At 37.6% G+C, this 19,693-nt stretch overlaps 1 protein-coding gene and 1 pseudogene across 1 annotated transcript; one reads left to right on the plus strand and one right to left on the minus strand.

Moving 5' to 3' along the window:
• Positions 1 to 492: 492 nt before the first annotated feature.
• Positions 493 to 1,999, minus strand: LOC147483286 (uncharacterized; annotated as a pseudogene).
• Positions 2,000 to 6,404: 4,405 nt separating this feature from the next.
• LOC147483287 (uncharacterized) lies at positions 6,405 to 16,622 on the plus strand. The gene is made up of 11 exons (XM_086577532.1): positions 6,405 to 6,655; positions 6,776 to 9,493; positions 9,601 to 9,730; positions 9,813 to 9,901; positions 11,510 to 11,748; positions 12,870 to 12,956; positions 13,069 to 13,168; positions 13,877 to 14,087; positions 14,173 to 14,296; positions 15,954 to 16,008; positions 16,089 to 16,622. The coding sequence occupies exons 1-11, from the start codon at positions 6,557 to 6,559 to the stop codon at positions 16,254 to 16,256; spliced, it is 4,020 nt and encodes a 1,339-aa protein (XP_086433658.1). The 5' UTR covers positions 6,405 to 6,556; the 3' UTR covers positions 16,257 to 16,622.
• Positions 16,623 to 19,693: the final 3,071 nt, after the last annotated feature.

Below are 19,693 nucleotides of genomic sequence, written 5' to 3' on the forward strand. Positions count from 1 at the left end.
TTGACGAGAAAAGATTGTAATTGCCCCCTCCGTTCCATAGACATAAAATAATAATAATAGTAGTAATAATAATAAAACTTCTACTAAATAAGCAATCTGTAAGGTGCGGACTTTCCTTAACTACAACAGACACCTTAAAGGGTCATTGACTATAATTAAAATACAAATGACGTGAATACTAATCATTAATGTTTTCTTAATGTTCACAATTTGACTAGTATTACAAATAATTTTTTTCCCCACCTTCTAAATAGACATGCTGAAATGGCAATATGCATATACAAGGTACATCCTTGAATGAATCTTATAGAGCAACTTTAGATACGAGAATGACACCCAAATCAAGTACATCAGTGAACGCACGAAACCGATAAGACCCTTCGCATCACTCCCCAGCATGCCCATCCAGTGCGTCCTGTGAGAATTAAACACTACAATTACTATATATATTGGTAAATACCGACTTACTACATACTATCTCAGAGGCTCCAGTCAACTGCTTTTCCTTGATGAAGTTTTAAGTAGCATAAATTAATCCCTCGCGTCAAGGTGTTGGCTTTCATGTATTGCTCTGTAGCACTTGAGACTGCACAATGGAAGCTCTGACTTGGAATCTCGATATACATATGGATTGGTGCAGGAAGAACCAGCACATTTTTCACGAGGAGGTGGGTAACTGAAAGTCCAAGCCAAATACCTCATCAATTTTGTAAAAGAATGTAATGTGTATATAGTTTAGAGATGGGGATAGGCATATCATGTCTCAATTTTGATCCCACGAACATGAAGCCTGGAGGGATTTTCACCTGCAAGGCTTTGAGCTAAGTACTTGGTAAGCCAACATCTTCTGAGAATCTAACAATTGTCCCAGTAGGACGAATGACCCATCTAATAGTATTTGGTGGAAGTGTCCATGCATTGGCAGCCTTCTCCTGTCAGCAAGAAAAAAATATTGATGGCATAAACAAAGGGCTGTAGATACCCGACAATAATTTTTAACACAAAGATTAAAATTTTCAATAGGCCTCTGTACCTATGCTAACTCATCGCAACGCTTCTTTAGCTTATCTTCTCAGTTTTTCCTATTCGAATCTTGACCCAGTATTTTCCTAATAGCCTCAGCCGAAAAAGCCCCTAGTTAATCATTTGTTCACTTAGAATTCTAGAGGTTGACACTTAAGGAAATATTGGGAAATACAAATTATAGAAGATGTTATACATAAATAATAGACAAATTAACCTAAGACTCCTTAGCCGCCTTCGCTACTTGCACTCTACGTCTTTGAGCAACCTCTGCCTTTTTCAGCTGTTGCTCCACTTCAGTAAGCTTTTCTTTATGCTTTGCTCACCCAATAACCAAAAAAAATAGAGAAGCTTAATGGGAAACCAACAGGTTCATCTAAGAAAATTCAAAGGACGACAAAAGAAAGGTTAAAAATTGTTACTTGTAGGTGGAGTAGGAGGCAACCCATTTGGGAATTCAATCAAACTTGTCGATGCATCTTTGCCCGACTGAAGCGCTCGTTGACGTCTTGTAAGAGACATTTCCTTTTTCGCCTCAATTGATGAATAAATAGAATCCTTTTGTAAAATGTCTGATATAAGTTCTTCTTCCACAAGATCCTTATTCTCATATTGTCTTTCTGACCTTGACTTCTTACCATCTGATCTTAAAACCTTCCTTTGATGCTTATCCTCACCATCTCATAATTGAAGTCACAATCAGAAGTAACCTTAAGACTCCTGAGTTTCTCAAGATAGCGAATTTCCTCATCATTAACACCATCATCAAATTGTTCATCTAACACATGCCGCTTGGGGACACACCTGCTCTTACGAACAGGCTCCGACTTGTCTGTTTTCTTCCCAACTCACCATCTCCAGGCATCTTGTTTTTCGAAGACCCCTTCTTCCTGAGACTAAAGCTTCCTCCAGAGAAATCCTTCCATAGGACTCCTTGCAAACCAAACACTGGTTTTGAAGTGTTATCAATGTCCATTGTATCCTAAACCCAGAAAATATTCAAGCAAAAGATTTGCTAAGATTTATAGATCTTTTTCATCATAATGCAATAAAAAATTATTGAGAAGATAAATTATATTTGCGTGAAACTTTCGGAATTTGGCATATAAAAGGTCGTGTTCCTCAGCTGTCTAATAAATTGGGATTAATATAGGTAATGCCAATATCCATAAAGAAATTAGACAAGGGACCCATTCAACCTACTCGGAATGGCCATAAAATCTGAAAACTACTATAACATGGCTAGGATCTCAACATTTTTGGCACATAGCAATGCAATCATAATCATTATATAGATACCTTAAAAAGTCAAAAGAAATTTTCAATTGCTGGAGTTAGAAACTCAAACTTAATCTCACACCTAGAAAGATGACCATCTTTTGAAATTGTACTAGGAGACCTTTTCCAATTTTGTATTCCATTTCAAAATTTGACAGAGTGAATAAGGGATCACCTGAAGATTCACCTTTTTTATGACTGAGCATCCAGAGAGCAAGAAAGCTTCAAATTCAACAACACAGTATCATCCGCAAACGGTTGGTATGTGTCGCACGAGTAATGCCTCCCACTCTGAGCTTTACTTTACTTAGTTTGTATTGATTTACTAATCTATCTGAATATCCTGAAGTCCGGCAGTCACTTGTCATTGTGTTGTCTATATTGGTACCAAACTTTTCCAACTGCAAGTGTAAATTTCCTATAATCCTATGCATCCTTTTATCCATATCACCAACATTGCAACAATTGACATCTGACCCGCACATGAGAAGTTCAAAACAAATTGGTTTATATTAACTCTTTCTTATGAAGACCAGTATTACAACCATCGTTTTCATTACTGGATACGTTCCTCAAAATGTCGGACATTGGCGTCGATGGTACTGACAAGACATCATGACTGATTGGAAATGGCTCCGACAGAGGCCGCGTGGACGTCTTATTTCTCTTCCTCCTTACAGTTACTTCTCCAGAATAGGATAGCGAACCCATACGTCCCTCGATTCAGAAGTTATTAAGAATAAACTTTCAACCTAAACCACATAGATAGTAGGAAGTTGTGGTCTGCAACTAATCTAGAAATTCTGAACATATGAAAAAACGGATTCAAGCTATATTATATGAAAGAGATAAAGAAAATAAAAGAGTTAGTGGCCGCAAAGGAAAACAAATTATAAAACCAAACTCACAAGATATATACTGAAGGGCCTTCTTAAAAGAATAACCTAGCTAAAAGTATGAAATAGTAGCTAACTCCAGTGGCAAAGTAAGTAGGTATATATGGTTTGATGGCAATTCAATGCATCATATACAAAATCAGCAGCTAGCCTTCCATTACACTAAGGTTTAAGAATATAATTAAGTATGAAACATACGAAAAACAACCTAATTAATAAATTAAGTAGAAGCCAACAAACAAATTAAGGGAACTAACTTATTTATAATCCTCCTCACATCTTAAAGGCAGGTCGAGAGCCTTAATATTTTAAGTTTTGAAGATATATTCATTAAACTTTCACATCAGAAGTATATATACTAAGCATCCAAAAAGCAGCATGTGACTTTCTCAAGAGTCAAAACAGACTTATATACGAATTGGAAGACAGATTTAAAGTGATAAATAGCAAATATATTCATCCAAAATGAAATCAACTTTAGTCTATTGACTTGAATTCCTGTAAAATGGGTGAGCCAAGGATTTACATGTAAAATCCCATTGTTGCAAATGTTACGAATAAGCATTACATATGCTACGAAGGACCCCTTAATTATCCTATAAACACCTTAAACAGGTTGAGTAGCAGAAGTTGAAATACAATTCAAACTTTTGTGAAATATGAGTGAGAATATATTTATGAACTGGTTCGCTGTATCAGTCCTTTCAAAAGCATTATCGGAGCCAATGCTCTAACCCAAGATATTGCTCCCATGCTCCATAGACATCGCTTATCTATGGGCAAAATGATAGAAAATAAAACAATTATCGCCTGAAAATAACATAACAAATTAAATACAAACCAAGAAACAAAGTTTAGGGTATTCATATACAGAAAAACTGTTGTTGCACCGTACGATCTGAAAAGTGGAGACGTTCTAAAAATTCAATAAGACAATGGACAAAATAATCACACGGTACTTTTCATTGATCTCTCACTAACTAACTGTTTTAAAATTCTAGTCACGGAGTCAGGGGCCAGCAACTTCCAAGGCATGAAGCATGCCTATGGCTCAGATAAGCGATGCCTCCTTGTTTGTGTAACTGCTGGAAAATTGTTGCAAGTTTTCCAGATGAATTCTATGAGCCGATTGAGGTGTCAATTGTACTTTCTATACACTTTATTGGTCCTTTTTCTTCTCTCATCTAGGAAGACCGGAGCAAATCACAAAGGCTTGTGAGGAGAGAACTATCTTTGTAAGAGGTTTCTTATACAGATACACCTCTAACATCTCGTAAGTCATATCAAATTTTTTTTCTTAGTATGTTTGAAGCAGACTCCTAAAATTGCTAAATGAACCTCAAACAAATGAAAGCGTAACCACTTTCTGCGAGGACATAAGTGAATGAATACCTTCAAACGACAGAGTCATGAATTTCCATTCACCATATATTATCAACATAGTCATACAACCTAATGGATGAATTACACTATGAAAGAAGGAACTTCCATTCACCATATATTATCAACATAGTCATACAACCTCATGGATGAATTACACTATGAAAGAAGGTTCACTTACCAAAAAAATTACAACCCTGATTCTTCTTTAGCATATGGATTAACCTTCATCCTTCCATTGCTCTGAGAAAGATCATAGAAATTGATCAAGATTTGCAGATTATAAATATATATCAAATAAAAAAGAAAATTAGATTTCATACATACATTTAATCTAGATGTAGTATCAAAGGCAAAACTAATTAGAGGCACTAAAATGACAACAATTAGAATGTGAATAGTCAATATTTGATTAAAACCACATACCATAAAAAATTCAAATCACTAAAACATCAAAACCACAAACCAATTCAAAACAAAAATCATTCAAAATCGATTAAAGAAAATTGAAACTATAAAATCGATTAAATGGCAGAAAGGCAAACAATTGCAGATTAGATGTAACAAAATGCAAATTAAGGTACTTACTTGTACATCAGAATGGAATCAAATTGAAATCGAGATGGATTGGAATTTGAGGAACAATATCTAAGAGTTTGGACATATTGAAGGGTGCGAATTTGTGCGAAAAAAAGAAAGAAATGGAGAGAAGATGAAGTGAGAGACATGGAGAGGCGGGGATTTATTACAATAGGATCTCTGTTTGTTTGTTTGTTTGTTTTTTTTTTTTTTTTTGCTTGTAGATTTTAGGAAAAAGCAAATGAGGGGAGAGTTAAGAGAGATGCGTGGAAGAGAGAAATGGAGGCTGGGAGAGAGAAGTCATAACGTACTCTCTCTCTCTACCGTCTTTTCATTTGTTTGCTAATTAAATTGCTAATTAATTACATTTATTGTGGCGCACAATTCAAAATGAGAGGCGTGGATTTGAAATTTTACCATAAATATTATATGGGTGTTTTTATTTAAGTATTCATTCAGGGGCATTATGCGGAAAAAAAATACCCGTATGAATTTAAGGGTTAGTTATAAGAGATACTACTAGTAGAAATTTTTTTTGATGGGCAAACATGTTTTAATGAGATCAATAATTCTTTGATGCTGGCGGGTTCGAGCCTTAGACCTATGGTATCATCACCTATAGGTTTTACCTACTTTGCTAGTCCTTACCTGTAAAGTTATTTATATGCTATAGGTTATATAGGTTGCTATTCCTACAACGTAAATTATAAAGCAAAAAAAAAAAAAAAAAAAAAAATGTATTTGTAATTTTGTATTGATCTAAGGTGCAAAGTGCATGTACTGAAAAACTGAAAAGTTGATATATTATCTCTAACGGAAAATAATAACTATCATAAAGAGAGAGAGAGAGGGACAAGATTAAAATGAATCAAAATGCACTGGGTGTATGACTGGAGAATTTATATAGTACAATTAGAAAAACTTTCGTGGAATCAAAGTTGAATTAAACAATATATATATATATATATATATATATATATGTAGTATACTACTTATCATACCCAATCTGTGTCTAATCATAATGAGCCGAATAATTAAACTGTTTGTAGAATTAGAAGTCCATAATTATAAATTATTCGACCAATTTGTGCATCCAAAGTCCAAACAACCTTAATAGTCACCTAAAAATAGTACTTACCTTTTCACAGATTGACTAAACAGTATGACAGAAAATCTGTACTCGAATATTATCTGCAGTAACATTTAAGTAGTTGATTAAATTCACCAACTTAACAAAAAAAAAATCAGATTACTTCCTTGGCCACCAAGGTTTAAAATAAAACCCTACTCCCCTAAATTTGAGTACTCCCCTAATTTCTCTCAAATTTCTATTTCCTCTTTCTTCTTAACCTACGCTTCCCACTGTCTAACGTATCCTACGCACACACCCCCCCTCTCTAATGGCTGCTTTACTCCAACCATGTCCTGAAAACAGAAAAAAACGCAAGAGGAAAGAAGATACACTCATTGAAAAGTTCCCCATCGATGACACTGTCGAGGTAAAAAACTTGTACTATATAAGAAAAGAAGATACACGCAAGAGGAAAGAAGAAAAAAACTTTTTTGGAAAGTTTTCTTCTTTTTACTGTTTTTACTAATTGTGTTTTGGTACATTGTAGGTGAGAAGTGATGAAGATGGGTTTCAAGGGTCATGGCATGCAGCAGTTATAACAAAGTGTGATGGGCTAGTTCGGGAAGTGAGGTATAAGTTTATTAATAAAGATGAAGTTTCTGGCGAACCATTAATTGAAACTGTAAATTATGTTGGTAGAATAAGGCATGTGCCACCTACATCTGTAATTAGTCACTGGAGTCTTCATTATGGACTATGTGTAGATGCTTTTTATAATGATGCTTGGTGGGAGGGTGTAGTTTTAGACCATGATAATGGTTTAGATGAAAGGTTGGTGTTTTTTCCTGACATGGGTGATGTGGAAACTATCAAGTTTGAAAATTTAAGGGTTACACTTGATTGGGATGAAGTTATTGAAGAATGGAAACTTAGAGGGGATTGGTTATTTCTTGAGTTGGTTGAGAAATATGAGGAGGAGTGGTTTTCGACTGTTTCTGTGAGACAGCTTTGGTATGAGTTAAGTGCAAAAGATGCTTTCAAAACAAGTGTTAAGCAGTGGACTCGTTTTGTGTCGACAATGTGGGATGATTTAGTGCGAGAGGTTATTTCTGAACATTATTTCCTGGCTGCTGAGTGTCAACTTGCTGTGTTTGAATCTGAAGTTACAGCAAAGTTTATTAAGGGTCCGAGTAAAAGAACAAGGAGTAAGAGTATCGCTACATCAGAAGCTGCTACTCCACCTTGTAAAGTTAATTTGCAATATCCTATTGAGGAAGACCAGCCTGTATTGGCTTCTTTAGAAACTAGCTTAAAATGTAGAGAGGATTCAAGCATTTTATGTTATGAAAGAAAGAGAACCACGAGGTCTTCTGAGGTTAAATTGGGAGGCCAAGTAGATGAGGATTTGAGGTTTTACAGTAATTATGATCCCAACTGTTTTGCACTTTCTAATGTGGAGGATTTGGGCCTTTCAGAGGACATTCTTGTGAAGAATTGTGATTTTGACCCAAATTCTGTTAACTTGATGGATTTTGGTGATGACCCCATTTGTGTTTCTGCATGTTCTGGACCTAGCCCTTTTGCTCAATTCAGCTCTTCTACTGCTGTAGACAAAGAGGACCTGGAAGATGGCATGGAAGGAATCAAATATAATCAAGAAGGAACATTATTTCACGATTCTAAAAAATGGAGTTGGGTTAGAGTTAAGCCGACGAGATTTACGCCCATAAGCGAGGGTTGCCATTCAATTTCGGACAGAGATACCTGGATAATGAAACTATCTGGAGCTGAAGATTATCCTGATGCAGTAGTGGATTACCTACGTATAAGACAGGAAAAGTCTTGTTCAGGAAAACGATTTAAACTGCAGGACACAGGAGATAGAGCTCGGATCCATCTTTGCCATTTGGGTTGGACAGTCAAGCGCATTCGAGATCCAACTGTCTCGTTTAGAGTTCATTATATATCTCCCAAAGGGAGGACCTTCCATTCTCTCGTTCAGGTGTGTCTGCATTTGACAACGACCAAAGAAAGCGATTGGAACATACCTGAAAAGAAAGGAGCACTTGCGGATGCTCATTCGCTTATGGTAGTTGAACAGGGATATAATCCAGAGGCAGTGATGGAGCTGTGTTGTGGGGGTGAGCTAAGTGCATCAGATTTGAAGGTTTGGGGTCCAAAAGCAGTGACATCTCTCATAGCTATGGGATGGAAGTATTGTTGCAGCATTGAGCAAGGAGAGATTTACACTTCACCACATGGCAAAGAGTTTAGGTCTCTGCAAAAAGCTTGCAAGGAATTGTGTATGGAAGGACTCTCTAGGCTTACCAAGCCAACTCACAGAAATGTTTTGGGTGAGAAATCCAAGGGCCTATTGACTCCTGGTAATTACGCTTTGGCAACAGTATGTACTGAGGTTGAGGAAGATGTACTACTGCTTCCAAATTGGCTGTCCGCAAAGAATTGCACAGAAATATCTGGTCTGTCACAGTCTAGAGAATGTGAGTTTGATTATATGGAGCTCAGAGGAGTTCGGGCAACCAGAAAGAGTAGAAAGGACAGTTCATATCCTTCTACATCAAGCTCTCTTCAAAGTAATAGAAGCCCCACCAGTTCAGATACCAGTCAAGACAGAATGTACCTTGCACCTTCATATTCTAAACCACCAGTACGAGCCTTGAATCACAATCCTAGTCCTCGAGAACTGAAAAAACGAAAGATGGTTCGGGCTTTGCCCAGAAAAGGAGATAATTTGGATGGTAGCTGCCCTTCTCGTGTGCTGCGGTCACATAAAAGGGCACGGCAGGTTGTAGCGTCAAATCCTTCATACTGTACCCCTCGAACTGTTCTGTCATGGCTGATAGATAGCAATTTGGTGTTGCCAAGGGCTAAGGTGTCCTATAGGAGTGCAAAAGACCAAGTTCACAAGACCGAAGGAAAGATAACCCGAGATGGGATTAAATGCAATTGTTGCCAAAGAGTTTATGGTATCTCCGGCTTTGGAGTTCATGCGGGAAGCAATTATCACAGACCAGCAGCAAATATAATTTTGGAAGATGGCCGGTCTTTGTTAGAAATAAGCCAGATGCAAATTGTACAGGACAGTGAGCTGAAGAGCTTCACATCCGAGCCATATCAGAGAATCAAAAGTAATCCACCTCCCGTAAAAAGTGACAGCATATGCTCTGTCTGTCACTATGGGGGTACGTTATTATTATGTGATCAATGCCCGTCTGCATTTCACTTGAGTTGCATCAATTTAGAGGTGAGATCCTTGTTTTGCATCTTTACTTTTCCCTTTTTTCAATTTATTGATTTGATACATGAATTCTTAGATAGTATCTCATGGAAGTATGTGATTCTTATATGAAGAGTTTGCCCAAAGGGAAATGGTTCTGTCCGTCTTGTCGATGCAGTATATGTTTCCAAAGCGAATTTGATGGAAATATTTGCCAGTTCACAGAGAAGACAGTTTTATATTGTGATCAGTGCGAGCAGGAATGTAAGTTCAACACTGCAACATATGAGCTTTGAAATCTTTCATGTTAAAATCTTTTTATGTTACCTTTTCAATGTTTCTGTAGATCATGTGGGTTGCTTAAGGGAAGCAAGAATGATGAAGCTGAATAGTTGCCCAAAAGGAAACTGGTTTTGCTGTAAAGAATGTGAAAAGGTACTCAAGATTTCCTAAATTGTTTTTCTTCTTTCTTCACAGAGAGTTCGATCTTACCTAGGCCATTTTCATCACCTTTATGTTGCTTTTCTTTCCTGATCATTCCCTACATTTGTAGCTTACTGCACGTATATATGAAGCGTATACGTGTCATTTACATTCAGTTAGCAGCATCTACATGGTTAGCAGGTTAAGTGTTTTTCTTTGCTTTTAGCTAACGGCCGAAGGAAAGTTGAGAGTTAGACTTAATTATAACTTTACAATAATGGTTGGTAGGACCAAAAAAGATTCATATAGTGCAATTTTGTTAGACTTCAGAGGGAACACAAACAGTTTTCTTTTTTCTTGGGTAACAGCTATGTAGGAACATGATATTATGTAATTAGTGAAAACTACTAAGATCTATTTATCTAAGGAAAGTGAACAACTACATAGGGCTTACTCTCCTTAATAAGGAGAGAACACAAACTTGGACTCTTACCAACTAGATGTGGGACTAAAAGCATACAATACTACTCATATTTTGTTACACTCCCCTACAAGCTGAAATATACAGACACAGGCTTGAACTTACAATGAGAAACCCAGAAAAAATACGCATCCAACTTAAAAACCAATTGGTGATTAAGTGGAGAGGCCCCAAGACTTAAATATTTTTGTGCATGGCTTAACATATCACACGTGGGACTAAAAATCTCAACATGCCCCCTCACCTGTGGCGTTTCTTGAGACTAACACGTGGACAAACATACTTGGGTTACGTGGAGTAAACAACAGGCCCTTTGGGCCAAACACAATAGCCCGCTCCAATACCAAGTATAAAACTACTAAGATATGTTTATTTAAGCAAAGTGAACAATTACATAGGGCTCACTCTCCTAAATAAGGAGAGAACACAAACTTGGACTCCTAACAACTAGATGTGGGACTAAAACCATGCAGTACTGCTCATATTTTTCTACATAATTCACCAAAACCCCAAGTGTTCCTTTGTCCTCTCGAGAAGTTTTCCTCTACTGATAAACTTTCTTTGTACGTAAAAAAGATATTCAATGTACTGCTTGAGACAATTTGCTGTATCTCTTCACTGACTTCTTAGCAAGGAGCATGTAAATAGCAATGATAAATGCAAGTAGTGGTTAACTGCTAGGTAGGAAATTGAAAATATAAGTTTGACGTTGGATTTCATTGTGATATCAGAATAAAATATACTGAATGGGGCCTTCTAATGGACGCTGTCTGGCAAAAGTTGTATTGTAAAGTAGTTTTTAAGTTGATATAGAAAGATGATTACTACAATGGACATCTGCAAAAGTATAATATTAGAAAAGGATTGACCTCATGCCTCATCTGTGTGTAAAATCTATTTGAAGGGCATGATGTACATCAACTTAGTTCCTTACATAATGAATTATGCAGAGCATTTGTATAAAATTTTGGTCACTCTGTCTATGCAGTGTATGCACTACAGTTTATTCGTCTTGGGGGCATATTTGTGAATTTTAAAGTAAAACAATTGACTGAGATCTTATAGCTATAACGAGTTGTTGATTTTGTGTAATACTGAATTATCATCTAGATATTGATATTGCAGTATCCTTTCCGCAGATATTTATGGGTCTTCGCAAGCTCTTGGGGAGACCAATTTCAGTGGATGTTGATGGTCTATCATGGACTATATTGAAATATTCAAAAAATGACTATGACAGGGATAAATTTGATGCTGCTACCATGATTGAGCATTACAGCAAGCTTAATGTTGCTCTTGCTGTAATGCACGAGTGTTTTGAGCCTATCAAAGAACCAAAAACCAAGGATATTGTGAAAGATGTACTTTTCAATAAAAGGTGTGACTTCATTTTCCATGCTAGAATTCTTCGTATCCCTTACTTATAATAGGTACATACATGCTTGCTCTTTATATTGGTAGTACACCTCTGTTTGTGCTTATTATATTATTATATATCTGGAAGGAATTAACATTTCGGCCACGTCCTGATTATAGTTTTTGGGATTTTTGGTTTGTATTGTGTTTCCCTCTTATCACATTGCCATACCTGGGTACCCGAGCGCCTCGGGGAACTCAGCTCCTCTGGCACTATGCATTTGGCATTAATGCTTTAATGCGCCTTTGGTGTACTTCACCTTGCTTACGAAGCACCAAAAGTATATTTCTTGTTCTTTAGATTTTTGATGTTGTATATGGTTTTAATGAATATATCTTGTCAAGAGCGTTTGAATGATATAAATTTTGTTGAAAACCGACTCATGGTTCAAAAGATATGTCACTTCCAATTGTTAAACTAAAGAGTACAGCCCTTCATCTCTCTGCCACATGTCCCAGTCATTATCCTCCACATCACACATCCATGAAATACTCCAAGTCCATCTCCTCCACATGTACTGCTGTTTCTTGGTTGGCCACCATATCTCTACTTGCATATTATATATTCATGATTTGATAAGAGGAACAGAAAAAAGGGACTCTTAGCACAGTAACATTATGTGCTATTTGGGTATCCTATTTAGTAGTTAACACTTCAGTGCAAAGGACAAAGCTATTAGAGAGAAATGGAATAGTCTATGTCAAACATAGCCGTAGGTTTAAAAGGAGTGTTAGACACACACGGCAGGCCTAACAACATCTCAGGCGGTGGCACACACAACTATTCCTCTCAGGACTTACTGCTATGAATCTATGTAAAGAACCATTTGACTACAAGAGCCATACTATTGGAGAGAGAAGTGCAACACTGTATAACAAAGGGGCTGTTTGTCTAACATGAGGTAGACCCATGCATCATGCTGGCCCTTTATAGTCGTAGTTAGCAAGGGTTGGGATTTCTGTGAAATGGCGCTATATTTTTTCGTTCTACCTTGATCACCTCCTTCATTAAATTCAATCTTTTATGAAAGACCATGATATGTTAATTCCAAACATTCTGTCTCATATCTGTGAATTTTGTAGGTCGGCACTGAAACGACTTAGCTTTCGAGGATTTTACACTATACTGTTGGAAAAAGAGGAAGAACTGGTCTCAGTTGCAACAGTTAGGTATGATTTCAAGTGCCAGAAACTTTATTGGTACTCATCCTCCTTTTATGTCGATTATTTTGGCTCTTTAGATACTGATAAATCTAAAATACGTTACATGTTCTTGTTTTAGAGTATATGGTCGAAAGGTTGCAGAAGTACCCCTTGTTGGTACACGTGTCCAATTTCGTCGTCAGGGGATGTGCCGCATTCTGATGAACATGTTGGAAAAGGTAATATGATATTTTTTTTAATTATCTACAAAAACTCATCTTTGTTAACCATAAGTGATATACCATCCATCTCAACCATATACTTACTAACTGGTATTACTTTATATATGACCCTTTTCCTTTTTACAATTCCTAAAGCTACACCTTTCGTTTCTTTAAGTACCCCCTCCACTGAAGCGTGGCAGAATATGGTGTAATTTGACATTTACTTCTAATTGGCGGATTGGAGACATCACCAGGCGTTATTATGTGTAGTAGGCCAGTAGCCCTTCTCACCCTAAATGACATCACCAGGGGTAATTATTTTTAGTACGTGTATCTGTATCCTGCATGGAGAAATAGTGAAATACCAATTGTTGAGGTATATAACCTTTAATATGTTCCATTTTCTCATCTGACACAGATACGTCTCCGTGTATTCAACACGGGTTTTGTGAAATTTGTGTGTAAATGTTACATGCTACATAGAGCTCTCATCTCCTTTCTTGTTTTCACTACACGCCTCTGCTCAGTGCTCACAAATAATTTACTTTCTGTTTTTACCTCCTAGATTGATGTATCTTTCTGTTCTAGCAGTCTTCCTGTGTTGTCCCTGAAAGGGATCTCAATGACAGCCTTAAATCTGGTCCATTTGTGTCTTGGAGGAGACATCTTCCATGTCTGTCATCCTGACCTAATACTGACTATGTTTCTTTTTTCTTTTTTTAGAAGCTCACTGAATTTGGAGTAGAGAGGTTGCTTTTGCCTGCGATTCCTCAAGTATTACATGCATGGACAACATCCTTTGGATTCTCTCAAATGACAAATTCTGAAAGATTGAAGTTTCTTCAGTACACTTTCTTGGATTTCCAGGACACTACCATGTGCCAAAAAATTCTAAAGATGGTAGCCACAATAAAGATAAAAGGACCAAAAAGAGGTTTGTGCATCTATCTCTGCAAAACTAAACATATCTGCTCATACGTTCTACTAGATTCGCCTAGCTAATTAGCTCGTTATTGCAGCATACCCGCATGGATGTGGAAGTGAGCTCAATCTGTATAATGGGGTCATCCCTTTTGACAGAGGCAATACTGAAGTAGCACAACAAAATGATCGAAGTGATAAGCTGGAATTAGTACCAGTCGAGTATGATTTCAATTCTTACCCCATTGCCCTTTCTTTTCCAGATCTGCATACAAATTGAAGAAATCTGAGGTGCATTATGATAAGAAATAAGGATCAAATTAATGATCACATCTTAAGAATTCAAGACATGGGTGAAGGGATAGATACACCTATAGTTAACCAATCAGCACTGCAAAATTTATTGGGACACGAAAAGTATAGGACTAGTTCAGTATCTTCAAAATTTATAATGAAATAAAAACTAAAAGGAAGAGAAGGAGAAATTATGTTGAAACGATCATTTAATTTTAGGTCCTTAAAATGTTATTGTAAACAGAATCTATGTAAAACAAGGTCAGTAGTCACCCTCCTTAGTTTCTCCGGACATGTCAGAGTATCTCCAACCTCATCCTTTTTCTTTCGTGAAAACTAATATTTTATTGAAATATATTAAATTATACAACGGAGAAGACAAGTGTGCTACAAATTGCACCTCAAGTCCCTTTTGAAATCTTACTTCCTGCCCTCATCATAGAAGCAAACTCATTAGCGCCAGCTTCACATTTTATTATTTATTTCTTTTATTTTATATTGTTAGTAAGCAACAAGCAAAATCTGTAAAATTGAAGATCAAACACGGGTACAAAGTGTCGGACATAGTAAAGCACTTGCACAAATTTTGTTATTTGCATCAATGTATCTCAGGCATGTTAAATACGTCACAGATATGTCAGACACCCAAAGTTGGTGCACGGATTTAAATGAAGTTTTTCCACGTTTATTCCTTGACATTTGTTGAACAGAACAGATTCCTAGAAGTAATGATTATGAAGTTAAGTAGATCCTGATCAACAGCATGGTTCAAAACTTAAAGTGAATTGCGCTTCTTGGGCTGTTTGTAACTCAATTTCGGAATTTTTTATCCAATGAGAAGATTTGATCGATTGAACAGAACCTTTAGAAAAAAATAGGAGTAGAAACAATTGGGACGTGCTATTATTTATAATATTGAGCAATTTTATTATTTTTAAAAAGCACGTGTTCAATTGTAAACTACAGCTTTTAAGAAGACTTTCCCCTTGTTAGGCGGGTGTCGGTGTATTGCATAGGTGCATGTCTCTTTGTAGTTTTGAAGTTTCTGCAATATGTTTATTGAATTTAAAAATAGCTTTGATTCTGAATTTGGTTGGTGGAATACTAAGACAACCAAACTTCTCAAAATGCCTAATTCATACTTCTGTTTTAACCAATAAACGTTTGCTAAATTTGCTTTGGTATGAAGAACTACTTGTCGTATGTCCTTAAATTACTTCACTAGCGTTTGATATGTGGTTCTTCCTGTGTCTGAGGTTGGCACCAGTTGGTTGGCAATGATCAGCTTGAATGAATGAAATTTGTTGGATCTCCTCTCATGTTTCCACCATGGTCCAAATTTGTACATCAAATCCAATAAAATTATGTCAAAACAAACAAGTAAATATTTCTTTGTATACATTGCATGGACGGCAATTTAGAGAATCTCCAATAGGGCTGTCTATTTTCAATGGCTGGGGAGAACTGTAAATAGCAAGATGGATAACCCCTAACTAGCTTGAATTTGTTTGGTCTAATGTGGCTATTCACCACTTGTCTTTAAGCGTTCTGTTTTTCATAATTCTTACCAATTGGTTCTCGACAGGGTCAGCACTGGTGATGAAGGTTCCCAGGTTGAGATGGTTTCTCCAGTCATTATGGTATGCATTCCCCTTGTAATTATTACTTTGGTGTATTTTCATCTTATCTGCATATGTTCTGATCCTTGTTAACATTCTAGTCAATGCAAGCGACTGATTCCAATTCCAAAGAGAGCCACCATGACATTGGGACTAGTAATTGTGCCCTATCAATAGGAAATGCTGATAAGAAGGAAGACAAGGCCCATGACACTAAATTCTTTCCCAAGTATTACAGCCGAAGAAGATATAGACGGCCAGGGCTGTGATTCGCTATGTTTCACTTCTAAGATAAACACAAGAAGCTGGGCTGAATGTTCACAGGAGAGGTATTGACATGGCAGGAAGAAGAAAGATATTACAAGTTCTGGGAGCAGCAGACATCTGACTTGTTCAATTAACTTGTTATTGCTGTCAGCGTTCTGTTGATTAATGTTCCACAAAATGTACAAGTTATTGTTTCTTTTGTAACATAAGAGGTTAGTTGTTGACAGGAGCTTGCTCTAAAGCCTGATTTTCTTGTACATGTAAGAGGAAGTCGTAGTTTCGTAGATATGTATAGAGTTGAATGTGGATAGACAAGCTTCACGTAGTCTTGGAAATTTGGTTATATTTATTGGAAAATCACTTCAATCTTTTTGTTATCAACTACAATGTGAATCAATTTTTTGCGTGCTAAATGGGTGGAATCATATTTTTTTTGCAGTTGGTTTTTGCTATCTACTGGAGATCAGTTGCGCCGCGCCCTGGGAGTCAATTTGTCTCCGGGTTGGGTTCTCCCAGTCAGTTTTCTGGCGAAGATATCTCTTCGATTGCGTGCTAAATGGGTGCTATCTCCCAGTTAGATTTTGGACCTGATATCAACCCAACATGTATTAACCTCGAAAAAAACATGCATTAACCTCGTCATATTTTTTATGTTGGAGTTATCCCTCACATGAGGAGAGGAAACAGAGCTGGAGAGAAATCGGGCATGTTCGCATCGCGACATGTCATGTTCATGTTCCAAGATGCTAGCGACCAGCGCTCCGGACTCCAAGATTGATAGCAGCCACATTGAATGGAAAGAGATACCGCCGCTGTGTCTAATTTTGTGGGCCTTTGCTACAAGATTCCTTGAAATTTGGTTTTGGAGATAAAAACCAAAATCAAGGTTTTGGAAAACCTAACCTAACAAGTCAGAAGGATTGGAATCCAGACTAAAACAAAGAGACAGAAACCCAATCTTGAAAGCTATCAAGATTGAGAGATAACCTTTACGAGATACAACCCACAGAAAGAGATAAGAGTGATCTAGTAAGGTGAGAGACCGAAAGGAGAGATTGTAATCTTCCTTCCCACTTTATAAAGAACCGCTCTTGTGGAAGTATGCATCATTGGCGAACCACGGTAAATCTTTGTGTTGTGGTTTGCTTTTACCGCTTTACATTATTATCCGTTGTTAATAGTTGTTTTTTTGGGCATGTTAGTATAAGGTTGTAGTTGATATTAAGATTTTGTCCCGAGTTGAATTGTGTTCAAATACGAAGTTATCCGTGTAGTGGGGAATCGATTGGTATTGGTATAATAATCCCCAACAAGTGGTATTAGAGCCTTGGTTAGAATAGCCTGGGGTGTTATCCTAAATCTTGGTCGAAAAGTGTTTGAAAATTCTTGAGAGAAGATTTGAGGTTAAATAACTTGTAGAGATGGACCATTCCGTGAACATTCGCATGATGAGTCCGAATAGGAAGAACTACACCATCCGGAAAGCCAAGATGGAAGACTTGCTATAATTTATAGCAAGGACTTGGCACTTCCCATTGAGAATGAGGGAGTAAAACCGAAAAAGACCGATGAAATTTGAGTGGAAAAAGCTTGACGTAGTGCCGATTGGATACATTCGACGGTGGATTGACGACGGTGTCTTTCACCATGTGTCCTAAAGAGACTACGACCTTCGGTGGAAGAAACCGAAGACCTGTATGAGAGGAAGTCGGTGGAAACAAAGTGCTAGTCGTTAAAAGTTTCGCGACCACGAAGTACCAAAAGGTTCTTCAATGTCCGAGCATCTTAATGAAGTACGTAATATCATCAATCGATGCATTTGATGAAGATCAATTTGGGAGACGAAGTTGAGGCTTTGTTTCTATTAGGCTCTCTACCCGAAAGTTGGGAGACACTAGCGGTTTCTACATGGAGCGCCCAAGGATGGAATTGTTACCATGGAAATGGCTACCACGCCTTTGTTGAATGAGGAGACTAGAAAGAGTTCAAGAAGCAAAGACTTCTCACCGGAGATACTTTTCACGAGAAAACGAGGGAGAGGTCGAAACAAAACCATCTCATTCTAGAGGTGATGACCAGTAAAATCTAGGGGTGAAGCTAGAACTCCTAAGGCGAGAGGCAATGTTACTATTGTGGCCACCAAAGGCCACTTCGATATGAGTCGCGGGATTAATCAAGAGGGATGGGAATAATAACTCACGTGTACATGAAGACATGGTGCGAGGAATGGAAACACAAAAGATACTACCGCACTAGTCGGCGACTGAGTTCTGAATTGTGTGTCGATTGTGGTGTGTGCTATCTCGATTACCTCATGTCGATATCTGAGTGGGTGATAGATACTGAGCATCCTATCACGTCACAATCGTCAGGAGATTCTTCACTACCTACACCGGGTGAATATGGTGAAGTGGATGGGCAAAAAAATGGCAAAAGGAGTCTCAAGATTATAGGCATTGGAGATGTTCATATAGAAACCAATGTCGGCTACACCTTGACACTCAAGGATGTACGACATGTCCCCTCGACATACGGTTAAACCTAATTTGGGCCGGAAATTATATGACGATGGCTTTGTAAACTCGTTTGGTAACGGGGTATGGAAACCGAAAGCGAGGTTCCATTGTAGAAAACGTAAGAAGGAAAAAAAACTTGCTCTCTTTACAAAACACGCTAGTTTGTGTAAAGCGTTTTAATCTTTTTGGAAGAAGAAGCTTCATCCGAATCGTGGGTAATTAGAGACCGTGGTCACATGGGCATAAAAGGGATGGAAGTTCTTGCTAAGCAAAAGGTCGTGCGGACATTAAAGGTACACATTTAGATACATGTACTCACTATTTGGTAGAAAAGCAACACAAAGGTGTCTTTCCAAAGATTCCCGTCTCACGTAAAAAGGACAACGTCCTTGAACTAGTGCAATACTTTATGTGGTCCTATGAGAGTGAAGTCCCACCGGGAGGAAGTACTTCTTGACATTCATTGATGATCGTCAAGAAAGATATGGGCCTATAGTCCGAAGACCAAGGATGAAGTACTTGGCGTGTTTGAGAAATTCCACAAAGATGGTGGAAAGAGAGACTGGGAAGTTGTTGAAGTGTATTCGCCGGATAATGGGGGTGAAAGTATATTGGGCCATTTGAAGAGTATTGCGAGTCATGGGATTCGTCATGAAATGCGGACCGTTCCCAAGACACCGCAAATGAATGGAATAGCAGAGAATGAACCGCATAATTGTAGAGGATGAGATGCATGCTATCTCACTCTAAGCTACCTTCAATCGTCTACCGCGTGCATGTGATCAACCTGTCTCCGGAAAGCCTCCGAATAGTGATTATCCGAGAGAGAGTATGGTCGGCGAGATATTGATTATGGATACTTGAGGGTATTTGGGTGCGGGGCATTTGTGCATATTCCGGGATGAGATCCAAGCTTGATGACA

The sequence above is a fragment of the Coptis chinensis genome, chromosome 8, assembly GCF_015680905.1.
Source record: "Coptis chinensis isolate HL-2020 chromosome 8, ASM1568090v1, whole genome shotgun sequence".
Classification (NCBI taxonomy): domain Eukaryota; kingdom Viridiplantae; phylum Streptophyta; class Magnoliopsida; order Ranunculales; family Ranunculaceae; genus Coptis; species Coptis chinensis.